The sequence below is a fragment of the Neodiprion pinetum genome, chromosome 4, assembly GCF_021155775.2.
Source record: "Neodiprion pinetum isolate iyNeoPine1 chromosome 4, iyNeoPine1.2, whole genome shotgun sequence".
NCBI lineage: Eukaryota > Metazoa > Arthropoda > Insecta > Hymenoptera > Diprionidae > Neodiprion > Neodiprion pinetum.
In genome coordinates this window covers 21140011-21164960 of record NC_060235.2, presented here as the reverse complement: position 1 = coordinate 21164960, position 24950 = coordinate 21140011, and the positions used below count along the sequence as shown (strand labels likewise).

Here is a 24950-nt window from a genome sequence, read left to right as displayed (position 1 = left end):
CTAACAATAACCCGTCGAGCCAAGCGCGAACAACCGGGTCTCTTTTTTTTTTCCTTCGTGGCGGCTACGGCAGCGTAATAAAAGCGAAGAAGGAGAAGCTGGCCGGAGGCTCAGACGGCACCACTTGTTGCTGGTGTATGTATGTAATTTGACCGGCGGAGAGGAACGAAGGTCGATCCTGCTTCCACGCTGCCAGCATTTAAATCCACTGTTTTTAATTAGACACGTTCACTTCAGAAGCCTAATCAATTGTTGGAACTTGATTTCTGGCCACAATACCATGCGACGATGGCTTCAGAGATCTTTCGCGTCTGTTCTCGGGCTTCTCCTTACTCCGAGTTCCGTCAATAAACAAATATAACGAATGTAAGTAGAGAAATGTGGTCAAAATGAATCATTGCATTTTAAATTGACGTAATTATAATAAGCGCGGGTCGAATTGTCGGTAAAGCCGCATGTGTCAAGAATTGGTAAGGCGAGGAAGAATTCCGCGAAGCAGCGCGCGCCGTTTAGATAATCGGCTTAATTACCGTCTCTGACGCATCATTCCTGATGCAGTATTACATGCATATACTTAGGACTTCGTTTACATGATACCTACAAGATAAACACGGGCGTAGTGCTTTATGATTACAGTTGTAAAGTCTAGAGGCGATATGCAGGTTTATGCATCAGTCCTTTATCTGTTATCTCGATTGGGGGTTGAAATGTTAACAAAAAAAAAGGGCGAACACAAATCTTTTCACTGTTCGTAGGATAAGTGATACACTTTTTCTCTGATATGTTCCTCTTGTTTTTTTTCTGTTTTCCTTCCGCCATATCCCCTAAATCATCGGCAATAAATTAAAACGACTTTTCTAAACCTAGTAATCCTATCGTAATATATATCGTGGTAAGTTACCAGTAATCATCGAATTATTTTATTCCTAAGCAGCTGCGAAGATCTCTTTTTGAAAGTCCAAAAAAATAGAAAGTACTGGAATTGTATAAAAAAAAATTGATACGAAGCATCGATATTTAAGCACTTATCCAGTACTTTCGATTATTGTATTCTTTTTTTCAAGAAATCTTTCCAGTTTACGGATATAACAGTTTGATAAATTATTATACTCAGGAAATAACCGAATTTCGTATTCATCCGTTTTTAATCTTTATTAATTCGAAGTTTACCGTTCAAGTATTTCATGAATATATCAAGCGTTTCCAAAAATAGTATAAATCCGGTTTTCTTTTTCAAGTTGTGTTCAGTCTTTATTCGTCTTGTAATTCTAGCCTTTCTTAATGACTCTCTCTGCGTTTCGTTCTTAATAAATAGTTACATTATACAATAGCTTTTATTCTATTATCAATTCATAGATGATAGACGCATGTATTAGAATAAAATCCCAGTTGCCGTGCACTATATATATTAGCGTGATCCTTATTTAGGGTGTTTTTCGAAATTTCGTGTGAACAAGGAGGAAACAGTTTTCAAAAAAAAATATGCGCAACCTGGAGCCTGTAGGTTAAATAAAAGTACCGCCTTTAAGGCAGTGAATTTTCCAATGTAATTTAAAAGCGAACTCGGACTCACTGCATTATTATTTTTCGCCTCACCTTATTAATGCTTCGAAAAATCTGAAATTTAGTATATGTCTCTCCTATAGTCGTAAAAAAAAAAATTGGGCGATTTTCAGCGACAAAAGTTTCGAAATCCCAGCACGTCAAAGTTGTGTTTGAAATTTGAAAATCACAATTTAACAAAATAAATGGATAAATACTTAATTGATGATTTAATTTAATTCTTTAGTCAAGTTTCAAACAATTATATCTTTATCTCGTATGATCGTAATATCGATAACAGAGAAAATGGTTAAAATTCACCCAACATTGATTTCACGAGTGTTCCTCGCCTGAGCCTGCAATTTTGTTGAGTTTCGCATACGTAGCAGAGACTTTGACGTGATATTATTTATTTAATAACTTTGTGTCAAGTCGCGGCCGCGTTGCCTGATGTTTTCATAATTGGTCGTTAGACAATTTTATTTTTAATATCACACGCGAACCAAAAGACCAATAATACCAACAAGAAAAATACAGGCTCCAACTTGCGCGTACTTTTTTTTCGAACACTTTTTCCGCTTTGTCCGCACGGAATTTCGTAAACGCCCTAAATAAGGACCACCTTAATATATATATATTATATATATAATAAAATTAGTTGCCACCACGACGGATGACGACATTTTGTTCTTTTTTTTCCTGCAACTAGTGGTGCTTTTTTTTTTATATAGATCGTTACATAATTCTATTGTTGTATATTTTTTTTTCCCCCTGGGTGATACACGAGAATTATCATTTGAAAAACTACGCAGTATTATTTATAAAAATTGTCTCATTCCTCGGCAATACTCTTATAATACATGCTAAGTTATATGCGTATAGCAGCTGTATGTATTAAATTGTGCGGATGCGAGGGGTTCGGTCTCTGATTCGCATCTCCGTGGCAACGAGAAAGGAGAGAAGAATCTTTTGCCCTATGCTCTCTTCTCTTCTCTCATCGTCTGCAGGCAAGATGAGATAAACTGCTCTGTACCAGCAGCAATAATGGCAGCACCGTTATTTTCATTTCTATTTTCATTCATTCATTCATTGTCGCGTATTATATTATATTGTATTACGTTATTATTTCAATCGTTTCATATTACAGTGTATATTGTAATTTTCTCTTCTACCTACAATATTTTCCACTGTATACGTATTAATTGTTTGAGCAAATTTTTTTTTTGTTTTAAGTAAATAACTTTTGTATCTTTTAAACCGTGTAAACGAAATCATTTTCTTTTTTTCTCATTAATTCGAATTTAAGAACATTTTCTATAACTTGTGTGACAAAGGAAAAGAAATAAAATTATTCACTATTATTATACTTTCCACAGAATCATATTATATTAATAAACAACGTATTACATACACTTTAAATTGCAGCGATAGAGAGAGTTTTTAGATGCCGACTTTATGCCAAATTATTACGTATTCAATTTGAACATTTAAATATTGTATAATAAAACGGTAACGATGATAGATTTCAAGTAATAATTTGATGTAAAATCATTATATAAGTAAAATTATCTGAAGAGATCGATATCCAAGGAATTATTTGTTCATATTGTCTTCGTATTATAAGTGTCTTGCATATAGTGAGAAATTTCTTAGCGTCGAGTGACAGTTTTTTATTTTCTTCTTTTTCTACGCGAAATCAAATTGTAAACTTTCTTGTTCGTCGGTAAAAATTTTTGCTGAATAAAAATATAATCTGCTGATCAGTATATCCAGTTTTTGCTATCCATTTATCGATGCAGTAGGAACAACATTATATGTATAAAAATAAACACGAGTATAATGAATTTAAAAATACAATGTATCTTATAGATAGTTGAAAACAACATTCATGTATAATATGTGTAATATGTTGCGAATTGCGATAATTATTGGAGACACTGATTATTAGAGAGGAAAAAAAAGCGAAAGACACAGTTTTAAAAGCGATGATTTAAGAATAATAAAGAAAATTTTCTGCTGTTGAAACATTCATTAAATAAAAGCAATTCAACAACGCCATTAATAATATTTCTAAAATTGTGTGCATCAAAACATTTGCAGTGTGGAGTAATTTAAATACGTATAACAAAAACGAAGAAAAAAGAAAAGTTTTAAATAATGCGTTAATCACACATTTAACATCATTTTATTATTTGTGAATAGTTTCTCTTTTGTCTACATATTGCAAGATAAGAGAGAAAGAGAAAAAAAAACCAAATTTTCAATGATAAGGGAAACTCTTAATCTTCTCTCAATAATCTTTTCGCTTTCGTCATAATTGTCCTTTTTTTTTTATCCTTGAGATTTTTGAAATAAATTTTCTTCAGACGTATCACGAATGATAGTAATAATAATAATCATCATAACAACAACAGTAATAATCCAATTTAAAGAACAAGCGATACGATTCGAGATCCAATTGCATTCCGATGGGTCTGTTAACGTTATATCGGGGTACAGTACAGTAAAAACAATGTTCAAACAAAACATATTCATCGAATAATAAAGTTACAGGTTGATCAAGTTGACTCAGAAGGTTAAAGCAATGTCACCTCAATATTATAAAACAAAGAAACAAACAAACTAAAAAGCACCGGAGTTGTTTCTTGAAAGAACACAATAATTATGCACAGTTGTGATAATTTTTTTAAATATTTTTTTTTCACCACGTCGACTTTTATCCGTTTGCGAATGAAAAAAACTGTACCGTATATCCGATTTTGATAAATCATACAGCTCAATTTTTTTTTCCCCATATTTTTTCCAAGATACGTTCACGATATCGAATAACAATCGCGTTTCAGGTGTGATTTCGGTTGAATTTGACTACCGAACAAAATGAGCGATTAAATTCATCGAAGTTTACGGATCATAAAAAATTACTTTCTGCAACGTCACTCGTCTGTCAAATTATTAATTCGTAACGTGATGTAATCTTGTTTTTAAAAAAAAAATTATGGTGTTTAATTTTTTTTTCCCTACCAAAATGCTGTGAATTTTTTCATCAAAAGTTATCAGAACTCGTTTCGGATACGTAGCGAAAATCGCTGTTTTTCACAATCTTTCTGCTTCTACACTTTTTCGACTGGACTGTACGCCGCCGGATGCATCCTTACCTTAACTCGGTTAAGTTATGCTCTGTATACATTTTTTTTCCCCCTCCACTCCTCCCACAAAGCAGAGCTTCGTCTCTTGTTACTGAATTCGGAGCGTCCGTTGTATACCTGGAAGAATTTGAAATTTTATTTTCATTTCTTACATTCTTTCTTGTTGAAAAATTCGGATATCTCTTCTCTGGTGATGCTTCTTTTCAGAAGTGAGGAAATTTTTTTTCTCCCATCAATGGGAAACGAAACCAGACCATTTTAGTTCGTAAAAGAAAGCAACCAACGTTAAAAAACATCTAATTCAAAGAGTATTATTATAGGCGTTATTTGAAAACTCAATGTGAAGAGAAAATTTTCTTCTTCAAAACCAACCAAATTTTTCATTCCCACATTGGATCTGCGACGTAACATTTTGTCTATCGTTATGTTATAAGCAAAACGGTTTTTTTTTTTTTTTTTGTGCGAACAATGCGACCCTCGTAATGCATTCCAACAAAGTATGTGGTCTTCGGTGGATAATTTTCTTTGTTGAATGAAACAAAAAAAAAAAAAAAATGCTTGATTTTCTGTAAAGAAATTCCTTGAAAAAGATTCTTTGATGTTTATTTCAGTTTATTCTTACTCCAAACGAAAATTATTTTTACCAAACGAAGGTATTTGAAGAAAAGAAACATTTCGTTGTGTTAAACAATTTTTTTATTTATTTATTTTTTTTTAATTTACCGAACGAGATATACTTTCTCGTTAATTAAAAAGGAAATTATGAAGTACAATTGTCTGAAGAAAACTTGTGTCAATTTTCTCTCGAGAATTTATTTATCTTTTTTCCTACAAACTTTTTTCTCATTGTATCTATTATGAGGCGGCTTATGTTGTACGTCGACAGTTTTACGCCGCTGTTCTCTCCTCTCCTTCATCTCCTGATATTCTCCTTATTCTGCTGCACCTGCCGGCATGCAGCACGTAATCCTGACCCCTCTCCCGGCTTTGGTATGCCAGGCCATATATTTTCGGTGCATCTAACGGCAGGAATGCAGCATACAAGAAGAAAACAATTCGTGTGTGTGTGTCTGTATGTAACAGCAGTTTTTTTTTTTTTCATTTATTTTTTTTCCTTCTTTTCCCGTACATAGTACAACGTTGGTCAGCGTTTTGAAAAAACCTGTGGGAGAAATTTCTCTGTGACATTGATTGAAAAAAAAAAAAAACGTAAAAAATTATACATATGTAGAGTAATAATAAATTCTTGTCGTGTAAACCTAGTTTTGATGTATACGTTATACAAGCATGTACCTTGCACGTATACCTACTACTTATATCATTAAGAACACTGCAAAGAATTACAACCGGAAGTTAGTGAATTTTGTAATTAACGTTAATCCCGCGTGTAATTCGGTCAACTCGCTGTTATAATATGATGATGATGATGATGATGATGATGATAATGACGATCATGATCATTGTCGTTGTTATCATTATCAGTGCAATATATTAATACGGTTGGCGTTACATTATAAATAATGCCAATCGTGCCGATGACAATACATGCATAATTCGTCGTCATAATTTAGTTGTGCGCTGTAATAATGTAATTATTATAACAATCGAGTTGTATCGTCATTTTGTAATATAGGTATACCGAGTGTATTTATAATTGACGTTATGAAACATACGCATATTAAAATCATACGACGCTGGATTTTATATTTTATGTAAATTTTCTTTTTTTCTTCGTCTCCAGAATTTTCAAAATTCAAAAAATGGCAAAAACAATAATACGCATCACCTTACATTGTGCGTTATAACACATATGCATCATACAATAGTTATTATACATCCTTCTCCGTCGTTGTTATAATTTTTTTTATTATTCATGTTATCCGTTTTCTGTTGCAGGTTCAAATATACACATAATACATTTTCAACAAGAGTTTCAAAATCTCGTTAAAAATGGGGTGTGGTTCGCGATGTGCCAAGTATTTTTTGTGCTTCTTCAATTTCATCTTCTTCGTAAGTATAGTTACATATCTTAGATTGGGCGCGTAGGTTATGCTTTATCAAACAATTGGTTCGCATTAGAAAAATATTATAATAAACATTACAAAATATATACATGTTCGCATGTCTTTTTACACCGAAGCAAGAGTATAACTGAAAAAAATGTTGTTTTTTTTTCCTTTATAATACTGACGTGAAAAAAATGTTTGTAATACTGTTGATGACACAAAAAAAAAAAAAGAATCGAAGTACATGATAAATATCGAGCTTGTATGTTTATATGACTTTTAAAAAAAAAGAAGTCTATCACTTACATGTCAGTTATTTGTAAATCTCGCGAAATTATTTCATCGTTGTTGAGATTATCCCCTTTTTTTTTCTCTCTTTTTTTTCTAAGTTTTGCTCGATCGATGATAATTTAATTGAACGATAAGAAGATTGAAAATAAAAGGAATGGTGTTTTTTTAATTATTATCATTATACGTCGCAAATGGATTATAATATATATGTATATATATTTGTAACTTTAGGTCGCTGGAGGCGCAGCGTTGGCTGTTGGCATCTGGTTAATAGCCGATAGAAATTCCTTCACTAATCTCATAGCCAAGGTCGATCAGGCTGACATTGTGGTAAGTCTCTATACATATATAGCTGTGACCTTCTATTATTGTTCCGCATATTTGCATACATTTATTTAACACACAATCAATCGAAATTCCATTCGTCAAGGTTCTACTGCATCGTTGCAGTTTTAAAGCGAACAATTCAATGAAATCTTTTTACCTATAACATGGCAGTGTTTAAACGATTTTTGTTTTTTTTTTTTTTCTTTTTTTAATTAACAGACTAAAATCTCGTTTAAAAGTGGAAAAAATCAAATTATGCAGAATAAATTACGCGACATGTAATTGTAATATAGAATATTCGAAAACGCGTGATTCGATCGATTCGCCATTGTAGCATCGATTTCTATCCATTTACTTTCATTCTCTCTCTTTCTACCGTTTTTTTTTTTTTTTTTTTTTTATTTATTTATTTTCCCTCGCCAACCACCTTTCTTCCCGCTATCATGTAAAAATATATAATCGATACTTGCAAACCTCGTGCAGGTTCGAATATCGTTAGAAAGCGCCGATCGATTACTACCGAAAAAGTTGACGACAAAGGCGTATAATTTCCTTATTGGCGTCGTTATCTTATAAGGCATTCTATTTGTCTCCCAGGTTGATTTCTTTTCTTTTTTCTTTTTTTTTTTTGTTCTTCCTTTTTTGCTCTCTTTCTCTTTCTCTCCCTTTCTCTTTCTCTTTATAATTAACAATGAGTCGAAATCGTCGTCGAACTTTCACGTCTCTCATCGAGAAACGCGCGGAGAGAGATGGAAAAAAGTAATTATCTATATAATAGGCATTATTCAAGGAAAAGTTTATTACATTATGAAATTAACTCTGCGAGGTGACTGACCATCACTTCGATTTTACGTATATACAATTCGTCGTTACGCTTAATCATTATCCTGGAAATAACTTTTTGTTATTTATTTTTTTATTAATCTAGAATTTTCAAACTCTCGTTATTGAAAATCGAAATATATGAAGCCGAGTGATGCAATTGATCGTATACATATAATTGAAATTGTTTTCCTGTTTTCTGTAGAGTAAAATTGACAAATTTAAGTATTGCATGATTCGTACACTGTATCGCATTGTGGTAAAAATTTCAAAAATGAATTGAAATACGTAAAATTGCAAATATACCTATATACATGCAATACAATGTATTTGTTTCTATAAACCGAGAAGCAAAATCTGTCAATATTACCACCGTCATTGTTATTATCATTATTATTATTATTAACATCGTTATTATTATAGAAAATGTCAATGAGATGCGAAGGAAAAAATAAATAAAAACTGTATAAAATATCGATACGCACCAATGGAGAAGACCAAATGATAGAGAATATCGCGGTCAATATTCGCGGTCTAGTGAACTCACGATCAGTCAGCATCAAGTTGTTGTTATAGATCTGTGTGGTATGTATGTGAGAGATTGGAGCATTCTGTGCCAACTTAATAACGCCGTGTCGTACAAGCAAAACAATTTATGTAGTATACAATCATAATACAGCGGTAAAGCAATTTTTCTAACATATAATTTATATTTTGTATGAAAAAAATATGCGAAAGATAAGGAGCCGAAATGGAGACAATTAATCAAGCCCCCGTTTTAAATTATACTGACATTACCGCCTCTTGGATATGTAGTACATGTGTATATTGTACGTAGACGTAGTAAACTACTACTACCACCATCGGTAATCATACACGGCGAAACGAGAAACAACATAAATTATTCAATTAAATACTAAAACGTTGTTGCGCAATGAAAGAAGATTCCCGCGTTGTGGGGCGTATAGAGTCTAATCCTTATCATTTAAATACATAACCGCATATTATGTAGGCTTTAAATTTACCTTTCCATTTATTTTTCTTTCTCTATGTTTGTTTCTTTTACGAATGATTTTTTCAATCGTACACGTATACGTCGTATAACTACATTTGTAAGTTTTACAAAGAAAAATGTGGCCGTCAAATTTTTCAAACTTTTTCTCCCTTCTGGTAATAGTAAACTAATATAATAAAGTGAAATTGTACATGTTCAATAATTATAAAAACATCGCTGAGTGAAAAATTGTAATGTAAACTTTTTACGGAGAAGAATTTTTTATCCTTCTAAATTCCATGACACAATTCGATTGGTTGAAAAGGATATTAAAAAAAAATGGTAAAAATGCAACTTTTTTATACTTATACGGTATTATACAATATTTCCATTTCCTTCTTACTTTTTCTCTCTCTCTTTTTTTCTTTCTCTTCTCGTTCGACCATTTTATAGGCGGAGGACGAGTCAATTTGTCCAGTTAGGTATACATTATTTAGCTCACTTGCTTATGTATGGGCACGTTTTACCCGTCAATTACCGGAAGACGACCCAGATTATACCTGCTTCTTGAATCTCGCCTGTCTCTTCACCATGTACGTATAGGTATACATGGCATTGCCTTTTACATTACACGTGCTCGATTTAGCCATTTTTTTTTTTTCTTCTTTTTTGCAAATTTGATTTCGACAAAAAACAACGGTGAGAAAAAGTAGATCGCAACCGACGAAGTCCAGAATTCAAGAGTCGGAATAATTTGGAATTTTCGAAGTTGGAAAAATCTGATTTTATTACATAGGTATACTATGTGCAAGAATTTGAAAACACGTAACGTCGAAAAGTTGGAATACCTAGAGGTTTGGATGGGAAAAAAAAACAAAAAACTAAAACATATAAAAAGCCGAAATATATAAGAATCGTGGTCAGAATTTCTTTGTATGCACGCATATTATTCTATACATTCAGTTCTCGCGACGAAATTTTGTATAATGTATATTATTTCGTTTTTTAATAACGTTTCAAGTTTTAACATTCTCCTGTAAATGTGCAGTCATGTGCGCTTTTATTCGAATTGCTACACTTGGAAATTATATCTATCTCTATTTTTTCTGAAAATTCCGACGTAGTTATTTGGGACGGCATTCCTAGTATTTTTTTTTTTTTTCTTCTTCTTCCTTTTTTTCCCCTCCTCTTTCGTTTTATCTCTGTACTAATTTATCCAATTTTAACAACTTATACACGGACGCGCACACAGATATATATATATTTAATTTGCGGTAGCTGAGTTGCGCAAAATTCATCGTCGTTGTGTCTTTTTCGTATTTCATTCGTTCAATATTCATTCATTCGTTCCTCATCCAATATAATTTATTTCTTTTTATATACATGATTACCTTTATAGCTGGCTGGCTGGTACAATTTCTGCACTTAACTTACACATCATATGCTATACGTATTATAGACATTAGGTACTATCTTGACATCCTCCCCTCCGCTGAAACAACAAGTCGCATGACCCCAACGAAATACGTGCTCAGAATTTAGACTATATAACGTTGGTTCTAGTAGTTGCTCGTCTTCTTCTCATTCCTGCCATTATCATTATCGTCATCGTCATCGTGTTTTGCCTGTGCATAATTAAGATATAAGTTTCAGAGAATAAGATATGAGTGTTATGTAATCGGTTCCCAAAAATTTGAACGTACATTACATAATGTGTAACACAATGATTCTGAAATAATCAAGCCGGAAAAACAGTTTTTTTGCCATACTTTTCATCATCATGAAAGCGATGATCTTGACAACGACTGGGTGAAAAATCTGAAACTGATACGACTTGGCAGCCGAGTGAAAAAGTTTTGAAAGAAATTTTTTTTTTTTTTTTTATTAATATGTACATAACCTGAGAAAAACACAATCGGTTATTGAGAAAAGGTAATAAGGAAGAAAACGTACATGTTTGTCGGTAAAACATTGAAATTCGATTCATTTCCGGTAGAGCCGGAAGTTCAAATTAAACGGGACATGATAATCTTTTATCACGCTATTTCCGAGATCATCGCGGCAGTTTGTCGGACAGACCGACATTTTTGTGAAAACCTGTTTTTTGGATTCTAGAGATTCGAAATCGTAAAGATTCGTTGAAATTAAAAAAAAAGTCTATATCGACCGAAACTAATATTTTTTTTACATTGCCCAACGTGATGAAAAGTAAAATGTATATCAATAAATAGTCCATTCGAAATGTAAATTGGAGGTTGATATTTTTCGACATCACAATTTTCTTTTCCTAATCATTAGGGGGTGTCATTGATAGTCTAAACCCATAATTTCGAACAGATTTTGCAGTAGCATCGGGCGCCATCTTTAACTTGTGTTTCAAGTCGGAAAGTATAGATCGTATAGACAAAAAATTGTCATGGCCAAAGTTGTAAAGAATTAAATTTCCTGCAAGTTTAGTTATTACCATTTTTCGAGTTATTGGATAAAAACAAATTCCCCTATAAATTCAAGATGGCGGCTGAAGCTACTACAGAATCTTGCCAAAATTCTGAATTTATCCATGTGTGTTCCATACATATGCTAAGAGGTTCTCTCGAAACGACCTGCTCGACAATTGCAGCTCGTCTTGTTCATAAGTGTAACCAATTTCGTAAAAATATTACCACAGCACAACAGGCAGAGTGCGGGTCACTCTTTCTTAATAGGCAAGAGGTTACGGTTGACTGTCACTTGTCAACCGGTCGATTCTAGGGAATTTCTTACTGTTGGCGAAGGTTTGCGGTTTAGGCTGCGAGAATCTTAAGAATGGATGTCAGCCAATCAAAATTACAGGTCCTTTCAAGAAGAATTCTCGGTACGTATAGTAAAATGCGTAAATGCGTCAACCCTCCGGCTAGCTTGTTTTCGATCCGAAACAAAGTGCGACTTCGACTCGTGACAATGTACCTCATTTTCTGACATCAGCTGTATCGCCAGCCATCGTCGCACGATTCGTATAGAGTTGAACTCGCATTTCGTTTTGGACCGAAAACAAGTTAGCCAAAAGGTTGAAGGCATTTATGCATTTTACCGTACATATACATATGATCAAGATCCCCCGGAAACATCTTTCGAAAATAGACAGTTTTTTTTTTTTTTTTATTATTATTTTTTATGACGTGTCGTGCAAGAATGAAGAGGAATTGAGTTGCGCAGAAACGTTTTTCTTCTCTTCTTTATCTTCTTTATCGACGCGGTATCCGGATATTCCTGTATTTTATAACCTGCCTGTAATACCTGACCATATTTTAGGTGTATATAAGGTAGTAAATACGTGTCGTATCGCATGGTCAATACATAATATACACATGTATGCGTGTACGTTCATGTATCTGCATCTGGGTTTTGAGAGCGACGACATGCTCGCTGCAGGTGATCGGTGTCGTCGAGTCAAGTCAAGTAAAGTCGCGTCGAGACGAGTTCTTGAATCGCAAACCTTTCCTTCCCTTTCCTTTCCTTTCCTTTCTTTTCCTCTCTCCTTTCCTCTCATTCCTTCATTCGGATCGAGCCACACCTGCACGCGTAGCCGCGATTCTTTTTATCCGACGAGAAAACCTAACCTAACAGCTAACCGTGATGACTTGTGTTTACTTCCGGTTTTCTCCTTGTCGTGTAATTTATATTGTTCGTATCACGCCAACTGCAATGCGATTATTGGGCAGAGGGGAGAGGCGAGAGAAAATTGTAAATAGGCCCTACCGAAAATAATGGGCCCTCTGTACAATCAAATCGGATTTTCAAAAAATGTCTGTAACGTTTGGAATACATTTTTAGACCAAGGACAAAAAAAAATTGCATAGCGGAAATTGGTCTGACTTTACTCCTCCCTTAAGGGGCTCATTTTTCCCGCCTTTCCCCTATACATATATTACAACTATAAACTCTGAGCAAAAAGAAATATTACAACGAGATGAAAACGAGAATCAACTCGATGTTAACGATGATTATAAATATATATTTATAATAAATGGAAAACAGTAAATGGAAAGCCAGGTTTCCAATTTATATCCGTTTCTTCTATAAAAATTGTATATTTGTATTACGCATTTACGAATCCTTAATAATTATACATAATTGAATACCATCCGCTGAAAGAAAGAAAAAAAAAAGAAACATTTTCACCATCAATAATTGTGAATTTATCGGTTACGTTTTTTCTTTTCGTATATTACACCAAACGTATAGTATATGTTGGTATACCGTTGATACGTATAGAGTAAATAAGTTTCTCTGCGAGTGATTAAACACCACGCAAGTCATCATATGCGTATAATATGTTAATTTATGTCTGTAAATAGATATATTTTCGGTATACATTTAACATTGCCGCACACGTATACTTTCTATGCGTATGTACATTCATATCTGAGAACTCTTTAATCGTATGAAATGTTTCATTTTGCGGGCAGGTAAGACAGCGTGACGCGTAACGTTGCGCGTCATGTAGAAAGTATAAACCATAACGATGAATGTGAAAAAAAAAATTAAATTAAAAAGACAAAAAGAAAACAATATAAAAAATACTTTCATACATACACAATCTGCACTGCACTATTTACGTGAAAAACACACACTGCAGAGCTGTAATATATTATGCTTTCAGATTCTCAATTACAAACATATATGCACATGTGTAATTTATATATATGTTTTATATATATATATAATATTATATACATATATAATATTATATATATATGTATACACAGGGGAAAGTGTGACGTGAAACTTTGCTCTGATATATTATATGTATCATGTATGTATACGTATATATATATATATACATGTGCGAATCAGCTGTTAGTTACTTGTACAGTTATGCAATGAAGAAATTTTCTACACAAATTAGTTACTCGTTTATATGTTTAATACATAGGTATAAGTCGAATACAATTATTATTACATTGTTGTTATTATCAGAGAATCGGAAATAATTGAATTTACCTTTTTATACATTCTTCTTATACATACCTATATGTATAATGTAGTACATACAATATGCTATACCTCGATAACGATCCTGGCAAATTATCTTTTTTTGTATTTTTTTTTTCTCTGGAAATGGGTAGCAGAGCACTGCAGCCCTTTTTTCCTTATTTATAATGTATGCACATACGCGCACATACATACATACATACGTACATACATACGTTCGCATTTGTCAAGCCCGAATGAACAATCAATATCTTCCTAACGACGGGCTCGGACATTATTATCATTGTCGTTGCTGTTGTTGTTGTTATTATTATTTTTACATTTTTTTTTATCCATCAGTCGTCACCCTTCCTTCACGCTTCTCACTCACACATTCTCAGTCTCACTCTTTGCGCAACCCTTCATTTCATTCTGGGGTAGGTAGGTATTACATATATACATACATGCATATCTATATCCTATGGCTATAATCTATGGTCATTGCCCTGTTTCCGCATATCGTGCGACTGACTACTGCATTCAGGCAGCAACAATCAGACGGTCTCTATACCTATGTCTTTCACTTGTTACGTTCTGTACTCCCCCCCCCCCCCCCCCCCCCCACCCTTCCTTTTTTCCAATATGTATATTATTCATGACAGATTAATGTTTATTGCTGCAATTGTTGTCATACGGAATTTCAATCGCCGCATACGTATCCATCGTACAATAATGTGTTAATTAATTCAACGAAATTATTTTAACTTAACGCGAAAGAATTATAATTATCAACATACTCTGCACAAATATACGCTTATAACTTGTGCGATTGTTCGTAAGTTTTCTTCCACTTTTGGAAAATACGTAAAAAATATTTCCTAGCATTAATCGATTAGACGATTTTTTTCTGGGTTTTTTTTTTTGTGTTTCTTCTCTTCTCTTTTTTTGTTTTTTTCCTAAATTTCCATCGGCAATATGACGAGCAGTGATCCGAATCAGCGTGGCAATAAATTGCCGAGGAATTTATTAATAATTGTTGTCAATGCCGAATTCGTAGACGGAGGAAATTGCAACTGTGACGGAAAAACAAAACTTACGTATCGAGAGTCAACCCGACGGATTAATTATCGACGGAAATAACTTGAATCTCGACAGTTGGGAAAATTGTAAAAAGAATTTTTAAAAAAATAAATAGATAAAAAAACACTCAAACAATATCATATGGAAGTAACGCTATGTTCATGAAACACAATTTGAAAGCCTGATGCAGCGATGAATAAATCAAGCAAATACAATACAACTATTGTAATATACATGTATACATACACAATATGTAATCTGAATAACAATAATCATTATTTTAAGTTTTCAATGATACTTTACTTTTTAATTGGTGTTGTTTTTTTTTTTTTTTTTATTTTTTATCGATTTGTTATTGCGCGCTGCTTCACTATATATCAATAACTTCTCGGTTAAAAATATTTTTGTAATTTGTAAAATTGGCACACAGCTTAGCGGGGGGGGGGGGGGGGAATCATAATAATCACGTTACTACAACAGGGTCCGTCTCACATTTCTCCGTCAATTCAATTAGCGGATCGCTAATCGAACGGGGTGGTACAATGTATATAATGCGAACGTATATAGGTATTTGGGTACCGTACGTATGTATACAATACGTATATAATACAGGTATGCGTAAAGTATCGTTATATAGGATAAAACGACGTTGAAGGTGCGTACGTATAACCTATGTATGTACAAGGTATATATGTGTACGTGTGCACATTATACAGCAGTTACGAGAGGCGTATAATTTAAGGGATAGGCTGCGAAGGCAGTTGGCACACCTGTTTCGAAAGCGTGATCGTTAAGCCAATGCGGCGATGTGATAGGTATAAATTCTCCCGAAGAAGAAAAGGAATTGTAGAAGAAGAAGAAAACTTGACCACTCGCATTTTTTTATTAATAATAATAATAAAAAAATAAAAAAAAATAAATATTAAGTAAATCAAAAACAATTCCTAATTTTTTTCAGATTTTTATCTCAACTCTAAACCCGTGCCTGTAAGAGGGAGGATTTCCCCATTTAAAATACACGTGTTTTGGACACATTCTCAGTATACATTTTATTGCAAGAGTAATAATGTTGAAAATAAATCTATAACCGCGAGGTTTTACCGGGCATTGGTTGTACTGTGGGAGAAAAAAATTCACGACGTTATGTTAAAAGTATATCCGAAACACGTGTTGTTTTAAAGGGGGAAATTCTCCCTCTTAAAGGCACGGGTTAGAGTTGAGATAGAAATACGAAAAAATTTGAGAGTTGGTTTTTGAATTATTTGAAGATGGTTTGGGGGATGGTGTGAAAAAAAAATTGTCAACGCCGTAAATAAGGATCACCCTAATACATACTTATGTATAATACATAATGCTCAAAATAATTATTATTTTATTTTATTATTTACCTTATCTACGTAATACATGTCCGTAACAATGTTAAGGAAAAACGAGAAAACAACGATATTGCTATTTCTCGGCAAAATGATCTAGGAAAGTCAGCGTGAATATCTAGACTTTTTTTTTCTCTCTCTCTCTTCGACTCACAATATTTTGTACAATTGTCATGATACGTTAAATTTTGATTTACGCAGGGTAGCGTAGAAAAAAAATTAAGAAAATTCTGTTAATCAAAATTAAATGAAGCCAATTGTACAAAAAATTGTTGAGATTGCTTGTTGCGCGGCGTTGAATTCTAAAATAGAAAAAAAAAAAAAAGAAATATCACATGTCGTACAAATTTTCACGCTGACTGAATTCTTGAGATCATTTTACAGAAAATTCGGTATAACGTTGATTTCTCATTTCTCTGTTTTTCATTTCTTTTCATCAATCTTATACGGAGGATAAAATATGGGGAGAAACGAAAAGCTGAGAAAATTGAGTAACGCTGCACCTTTTTTTCACGCATGCCTCGTATCGCGTGCATACGTAAATACATACGTATACACATATGTACATACATCATACACAGAGAGAGAAATAAAGACACGTGATCATCTTATAAGCTCTTTCTCCTTTTCACCTCGGGGGATATAACGGGTATACACGTTATGTACACATACCTGACTATGTATACCTACAACCTACGTGAAATGCACGTGGCAGGTATACGTATACGTGTAAGATGTTTTGGCCGACATGTGTGATATATATATATACACACACAATAACTTTGTATGCATACGTAATGTTGAAAATTGAATGAAAAAACGTAACCAGAAATTGTCCGTTGCAGTTACTTTTTGACATCCGCTGTTCTATGTCAATATTGTAATTTTGATTTACGTGTTATGTGTGCGCAAATTGTTACATACAGACAAGCTAACGGGAAACCTGGGGGGGGGGGGTTCAAGAAAATAAAATCTGTAAGAGAAATACTAAATGTGCCGGTTTTTTTTTTTTTTTTAATCCATTCACGTTTCTCATTCAAAAATTCAGAATCGAATTTTTTATTATATACGCTGGAAATACTTGGCACATTTCTTCTGATCACCTGTATTTTCATCAATTTTATTATATCCATTAAAGATTCTTAATATTGCAAGTATTATACAGGCATATGCAATCAAATTTCATGTGATTATTAACTAAATAATAAAAAAAAAATATATCACTTAAAATTAAAAGAGAGAAAAAAAACACTTATATATAGATAACTACACAGATATAATCAGTTTTTATTTTTATTTTGACTTTTTTTTTATAAATTAAAAATATATAAACATACTTGGAAATCATTCATATAAATTTTAAAACTGATTGTATTCGTTCAAAACTTATGCATGTATATTTAATTAATAATGACATAACATTCGATTAGGGTATAAACATATGTATAATGTATACATAAAATCTTTCGTGTATGAACTACATGTATATAATAATTCGCGATATTGCGCGCTATGACGCGAAAATATCGTGGCTGATTTTAACCGTATATCTTGGGCTGTGTAAATTATATTACTGATCAACAGGTGTCGTGACAAATTGTATTCAATTTAGTAAATAAAATCTGTAGGTAGAACGAAGGAAGGAATTCGCTTGCCTTTTGGCAATGATTTATCAAGTATCGCATTATTAATAATATGGTGGAATATGATTATAATAATTTGTTGGAAAATATAAAGCGCTATTTATGAAATTAATTGAGTATTTGCAAAATGTACGAATATACGATGATTATTTCAAAATTGAAGGGAGGGGGTGGTTAAGTACTAATATTATAAACGAGATATTAGATAACGAATTTTCATTTAAAATCGATTTAGAATGGTAAAAAAAATTTGGTAGATTCGGTTTTTTTACATTTTAAAATTGATTATTTCGTTGAGAAAACTACATTTCTACAGATATTTCCTTTCACCCCCTGAATTTAATTGATTCGATGTTGATAGTTTTAGAAAACAAAAAAAAAATTGAAGCATATCGTGGTGAAAAATTGAAAAATTAATTATTAAACTATATCAACGTGATACAAAAGAAGAAAGGAATTGAAAAAAGGCCAAAACTATTATAATCCCAAAAAGTGAAATCGAACGAGTGTATAACTAGATAACTTATAATTTAACCTGCATTTCAGAGCGATTTGAAAGCAATAATGAGCAATTGTTTGTAATTTTAGTATTTCTTGTTTATACACGGATACAATAATAATAATAATAATTTAACAACTGCAAGTTTGACAAATTGAAGGAAGACAAAAAAGAAAACCTTTATTTCGCACCAGCCAACCTTTATTATATATAATAAAATGTATATGCACACAATGATGATAAAAATGACCGCTTGTTGCAAGCAATATTGAAAAACAGGAACACGTCGATTAGTAATTCTAATCGTCGGATTATAAATCCTTGGTGATTGTGTTTAAATAGTAATTTGTATGTACGATGAGTTCTTTGACGGTTGTTACTCGTTGTATAGTTGCTTAGAATTAATCGAGGTTAACTGCGACGTGTTTCCGTTACTCGCGTGTCTTCGAAAATTATAAATTCTTAATGCACGGGCATAGCTACACGCACCTAATACGTACACCTTCCCACACACGAACTAGCATACGTGTAGTATATTTTCATATCTATAGCTCTTCAACTAGTATATTAAGATCTATAGTAATAATATTAACAATAATAATGATGATGATGATGATGATGATGATGATGATGATGATGATAATACCGTTTGTGTGTAACGTTTAAACTTTTACTTTTCGCATGCCTGCGGAAAAAAAATCCGCGTTATGTAGACATATAATGTATATATTATATTTATATTATTATCGTTAATGCTAATAAGACTTAATGACTTTTTCTTTCGAATTGTACACTTTCGTACAATTTATAAAGTTTTCGCGTGTATAATTGATCAACTATTATCGGTAATCATTATAATCGTGTCCGTGATAGAGCATACATACTTGCATGTATGTGCAATACGTACACACGATTGAACGTCGAGGAAGAAGTCATCGGCTTCCTACGACCCCGTATAATCAAGACGTGTCATTAATTTCCTCTCAAGATTGTCACGATTATCAGTTCTCGCCACTCTCATTGTGTCTAATGTCTTTTGTTGCTGCCGATGCAGAATTAATTTATATATACGTATAGGAGATAAAAATTTGCAAGTGCTGATAATATTCCGTCACTTGAGAGATCAGCTTCCGTGTTTGTTACTGTTAAGGAGATTATCATCCTGCGGAGGTCGATGATCCGTAATTTTCTCAAACATATAAACACTATGTATAAAAAATGGACTTTCTTTACTGTTTTTTTTTCTTGTTTTTTCTCTTTGATTAGGTTAAATTTTTTTACATATAATAACGTTAATGTCACGAGCTGTTTTTAGGAAAAAATCATTAGCTTGTAACTTAAAGATAGTCTAATATTAAGTAAATCCGCAATACATGATTCAAAATACACTCATATATTTTAAATGTGAAAATTCAATTTTTCAGTCATTATAAAATTGTAAAACGATGATTTTTTTCTCGTACGTTTCGCTACTTTTTTTTTTACGTCGTTTAAATTATATTTTATTTATAACTAGTATATGCACGCAGATATATATAATCTATAACGAACTGAAGGATTTGTTGTTTTCTTTTGTGAATAACTTTTTTTTTGTTTATACAATACACTTCGATTTTTTCGATTCAACGTTTCGTTATTACGTAATAACGACTGCGATAAATTTTATACTTGTTCTCGTAATTTGATCGTACACTTTGAAAAAGCTTGAGAATTTGATATCGTATATACCTATATAAATTTGATATAAAAAGTTAACAAGTAAATGAATAAATGCTTCCAACGATAAATCAGATGGTCGATTATTTCAGCACAAAACTGACGCCCAGGTGATTCAGATGATCGCGTACATCTTAATAGCAGCAGGAGCACTTACTTTCCTCGTAAGTTTTCTCGGCTACTGCGGAGCGATGTTCGAATCTCGTTGTCTTCTGTTTCTCGTAAGTATAATTAATAACAATAACGATAATTATCTCATTTCATTTATTTCAAATACGGGCAGAGCCCAATTACACGGTCGACGAAGATCAACGAACAAAATTTTTACAGAGAGACTGAGCGAATGATTTTTAATGGAAATAGGTGCTCACTTAAAGATTATGCAGACCAATTGTTACAATAACAAAAATAATAATAATAAAAATAAAAATAAACCACGAGGTTAAGATGAGAACGCTAAATGAGATTTTTATTATTTATGCCGTTGTTGAAATATTTTCAACGCAACTTTACCTCCTCGTACAGTTTACGTACATATGTGTCCTGCTTTATATACACCGTTGTATACATATACGCGATATATGTAATGTGTGATTCTCGTATTACGTAGGTTCATAGAATATACCTATTTATACATGTGTATAACTTACGAGGATATTGTATTACATATCCTCCTTGGACGAGATATTATGTACAGTACACATTTTGCGTATGTTTATGTGCGTGACACATGTGCATATGTAAATTTGGATGTTGATATTGACATTGATTAAAACGAATAATATTTCTCTCTTGTTGCATATTTCAGTACGGCGTACTTTTGGTATTGATTTTAGTACTTCAGTGCATCGCCGTGGGACTTGCCTTCGGATTTAGACAAGAGGTAAGCGAGTACTGCAACACGTTAGTGTAATCTCTTATGTACTAAACGTTATACATATACTGGAATGTAACTACATGTATGCTCGGTCGATACTAGACCAACTGCTAAATAATTAATTACACGATGATACGCAAGCATCGTGTTGAAAGTAAAGAAAAACTGATGAAATGTATAATTGTAACATAATATATGTATGATTACGATTAAAAACTTTTGGTCGTTTTATCGTACTGTGCTGGTTAAAAATGTAGAATTTTATTTTCTAATTAAATGGAAATTTGAATAACACTATTGAAATACCAAACTTAACAAATGACACATTGTTAAACATAATATTTTAAAATTCAATAGATTCGTATAAGAATTGGCGCAATGAAAATTTATTTTATCATAACAATTGAACTCGATGAATGGTTTTTCTCGGTCGGTCTGAATAATGTAGATCATATACTGTTTACAGAGTATCGCTATAATTTGTGTGATACGTACGTATATTAAGGTGGTCCTTAAAAAGCTCACTTTTGAATTTCGACCAGCGCGTCCCCCAAATCTGCTTCACATAATTCAAAAATAATTCCCTGATTATTTCAGATTTTCATCTCAATTCCAACCCGTGCTCCAAAGAAGTGGGTTTCCCCATTCAACGCCGAAAATCACTTTACATTGCCATATCGAAATCAAATGACTTTTTAGATTTCGCACCTCCATATTGGATCCGCCATTTTGAATTATTTCAGATTCATAATCAGCAACACAAGAAAATCTTTTATACCAAATTTCACCTAAATCCGTTCGGTAGAGTTGATGTGCCTCTGAAAGGGTTGAATGGAATCCACCCTCTTTGGGGAACGGGTTAGAGTTCAGATAAAATCTGAAAAATTAGGGAGTTATTAAAGTTATAATTATCGGGCGCACCGGTCGAAATTCAAAAATGACCTTTTTAAGGACCACCCTAGTCTATATATATAAATATATGTATATGTGCATGTATGTTTTTTCTTTATTTCTAGGCTGAGAGCGAAACTTTGAAGATCCTCAAGTCTACGATTTCAGAATATTACGCACCATCCGATAAGGCAGAAACAGTCACCGTTATTTGGGATGGAATAATGACACAGGTATAGGAATTAATTACATGTCCTGAGATATCCTAAAACTGGAGTCATAAAGATGAATAGAAACGATTGTTTGGATTTTGAATTTCTCTTATGAGATACATTGTGTCTGTGCAGTATACAAGTTATATCCGAGGAGAAATTTATAATATACAAATCATTCATTTTTACATCAATTCGATTTTTGGACGAAACAAATTTCATCATTGTTAAAATTTACTTATATAAATATGCATATGTATGTTACGTATATTTCCATCCTTTAAACAGCTTCATTGTTGCGGCGTTGAGAATTACAACGATTTTCGCACAAGTAAAAATTGGACCTCATCTGGTAAAATGGTACCTGAATCATGCTGCATGAAGGAGGATGGACGACTAAAGGATAGCAATTGCCCCGTTTCACCGTCGTCAACTAACTCATACTATCAGACGGTATGTTGTCTATGTGACGAGTGGAATTTTTTACTTACAATAACTTACGAAACAAGAAAGAAATAATCAATAACGGTATGATTCAAACGCTCTCATTGTTTGATTTTTTTCTTTCTTTTTTTGTACCTTTGTAATTGCCAACATACATCTAACAATGTGTATTTCTTTTTTTGTTTTGCAAATCTATAAAGGGATGCTACGAGGCGATGGTCAAAGTTATCGAAGATAGTGCAGCGATAGTAATCGGCGTTGCAGCTACACTGGCATTCGTCGAATTGTTGGTCATCACCCTGGCTTTGTATCTCGCATGCTGTTATTGGCGCCCACAACATGGTAGGCTTGGGATCAAAGTCAGTTATTAAGGGAGAAAAAAAAAATGCGCTGTCAAAAAGAATTACAATGTTGAAAGAAAAACGATACGATTGGCACGATTTATCAGGTATTACGGTGTATATATCACAAAATTTCGGAGTGGTGGCAGGGGGGAGGGGGTGAAAAGATAGAAAAAAAAAAAAAACAATGGTCCAAAGAGCTGATGAGAACTATACTAGGTATGTATAAGATAAACCATTTTCAAATCGTCTTTCGTATATGTTCTTTTCATCTTCGCAATTACAAAGGTATACGTAACAAATAATGTTATTATTAATGCTTGAAAAGACATAGAAAAAGAACAAAAAAAAATGTACAAAAAGACGCTTTGCTTTCATTTTTCTCATATATTATACGCTAGTCTTCATTGCTCTATTTAAATGATATTTTACGTAACATAATAATAATGATAATAATGGATACGGGCTCGGTTTGGTTTGATAAGTTGGGCGTATAATTATAAGTACATTTTTTTATGGTGAGGCGCTAACCTGGTTTGAACAAAAAAAAAAAAAACTGGTGAACATTGGAAGAATGATTTTTCTTCTGGTCAAGTGTACAGCATTTCACCCCTCATTTTCTCGTAAATTAATCCATGGTCATTGTGTACTTTAATCGCTAATTTTGCTTTCTCTTTATTATCCGAATTACAGCTATAATTTAACTCCTCGAAATCTTTCTCTTCAAATACTAGATTCTAAAAGCACAACAATTATTTTGCCATAAATGCAAAAGAATCACACAAAGTTTTGTTTCTCTTTCCACGGAGCTTGTAACAAAGATTCTAGAAATTCATATAATATACACAATAAATAGTGAATTTACGGATCGAAGTTTTTGAGACAGAAATTCAATCAATACAATTACTCAGCGAACGTTGAGAGTTATATTAATATATTGCAGAGTAAAACTTGTAACGATTTTTTTTCTATCTTTTTTTGCTCTAATTGTATTTCGTAATATTCGATTGATATTGTTAATAAAATAACAGTAATGTTTTAGCTTGTGTAGACGTAACGCCAAGGCAGTTGGCCTGGTGAAATGTGGGTTTGGAGAGTGATCCATCCGAAAGCAGAGTGGGAGATAATGGGAATATAGTCTCTAGAGTTTGGTTTCAAGTAAGAATGATGCGAAGGTGTCAACTGGTAGTTGACCTCTCTTCACTGGCCAGCCCGCAGTTAACACGGTCCCTTTATTACCAGGAGCATTTAATATTATTATCATATAGTGTATACATATTCACCTTGTACCCACTCTTACGCATGACACATTTTTAAACCTCACATACCTATGCATTACATATATTATTCATCCAATGCATACACCACTGCATCATGCATATGCGCATATATTTTTGATTATTACATTTTCTGTTGTACATTTAGACACAACGTAACGTATTCCGAATTAATTTTTATCATGGAAATAACAAACTCCATTAATTGGCTTTTGCTATTTTACGATAACAGCAATAGAAGCATTTTCTACAAAGAAAACCAAAACACTAACCGAAAAACGAAAACCCTAGTAGGGATATAAAAATTTTACGACAGTATATTTATGACCGTGCCAATCTGTATAAGACTGAATATTTGAATAATACACAAGTCTTTTAAGACGCAGGCTGTGAGTCGAGAAACGTAAAAAAAAATTTTTCACAGTTTGTCTCTCCTTCACTTGACGAATTCAGTGCTGCCAGAATTTGCTATGAATTTGCATTATAGTTTTTTTTATGTTCCTTTTTTTCTTCATT

At 32.8% G+C, this 24950-nt stretch overlaps 1 protein-coding gene across 4 annotated transcripts in view; it reads left to right on the top strand.

Annotated features, from left to right (window-relative positions):
* Positions 1-24950, top strand: part of Tsp66E (Tetraspanin 66E) — a 28990-nt gene that overhangs the window by 954 nt on the left and 3086 nt on the right. For 2 of the 4 annotated variants that reach the window (XM_046621529.2, XM_046621525.2), the window contains exons 2-8: positions 6585-6698; positions 7217-7315; positions 20485-20613; positions 21201-21275; positions 22286-22393; positions 22661-22825; positions 23017-23158. In XM_046621529.2, the coding sequence (XP_046477485.1) occupies positions 6639-6698; positions 7217-7315; positions 20485-20613; positions 21201-21275; positions 22286-22393; positions 22661-22825; positions 23017-23158 (778 nt within the window). In that variant the 5' untranslated portion in view covers positions 6585-6638. Of the gene's footprint in view, positions 1-222; positions 367-6584; positions 6699-7216; positions 7316-20484; positions 20614-21200; positions 21276-22285; positions 22394-22660; positions 22826-23016; positions 23159-24950 lie in introns of all 4 variants that reach the window. The other 2 variants (XM_046621527.2, XM_046621528.2) reach the window with 2 other exon arrangements.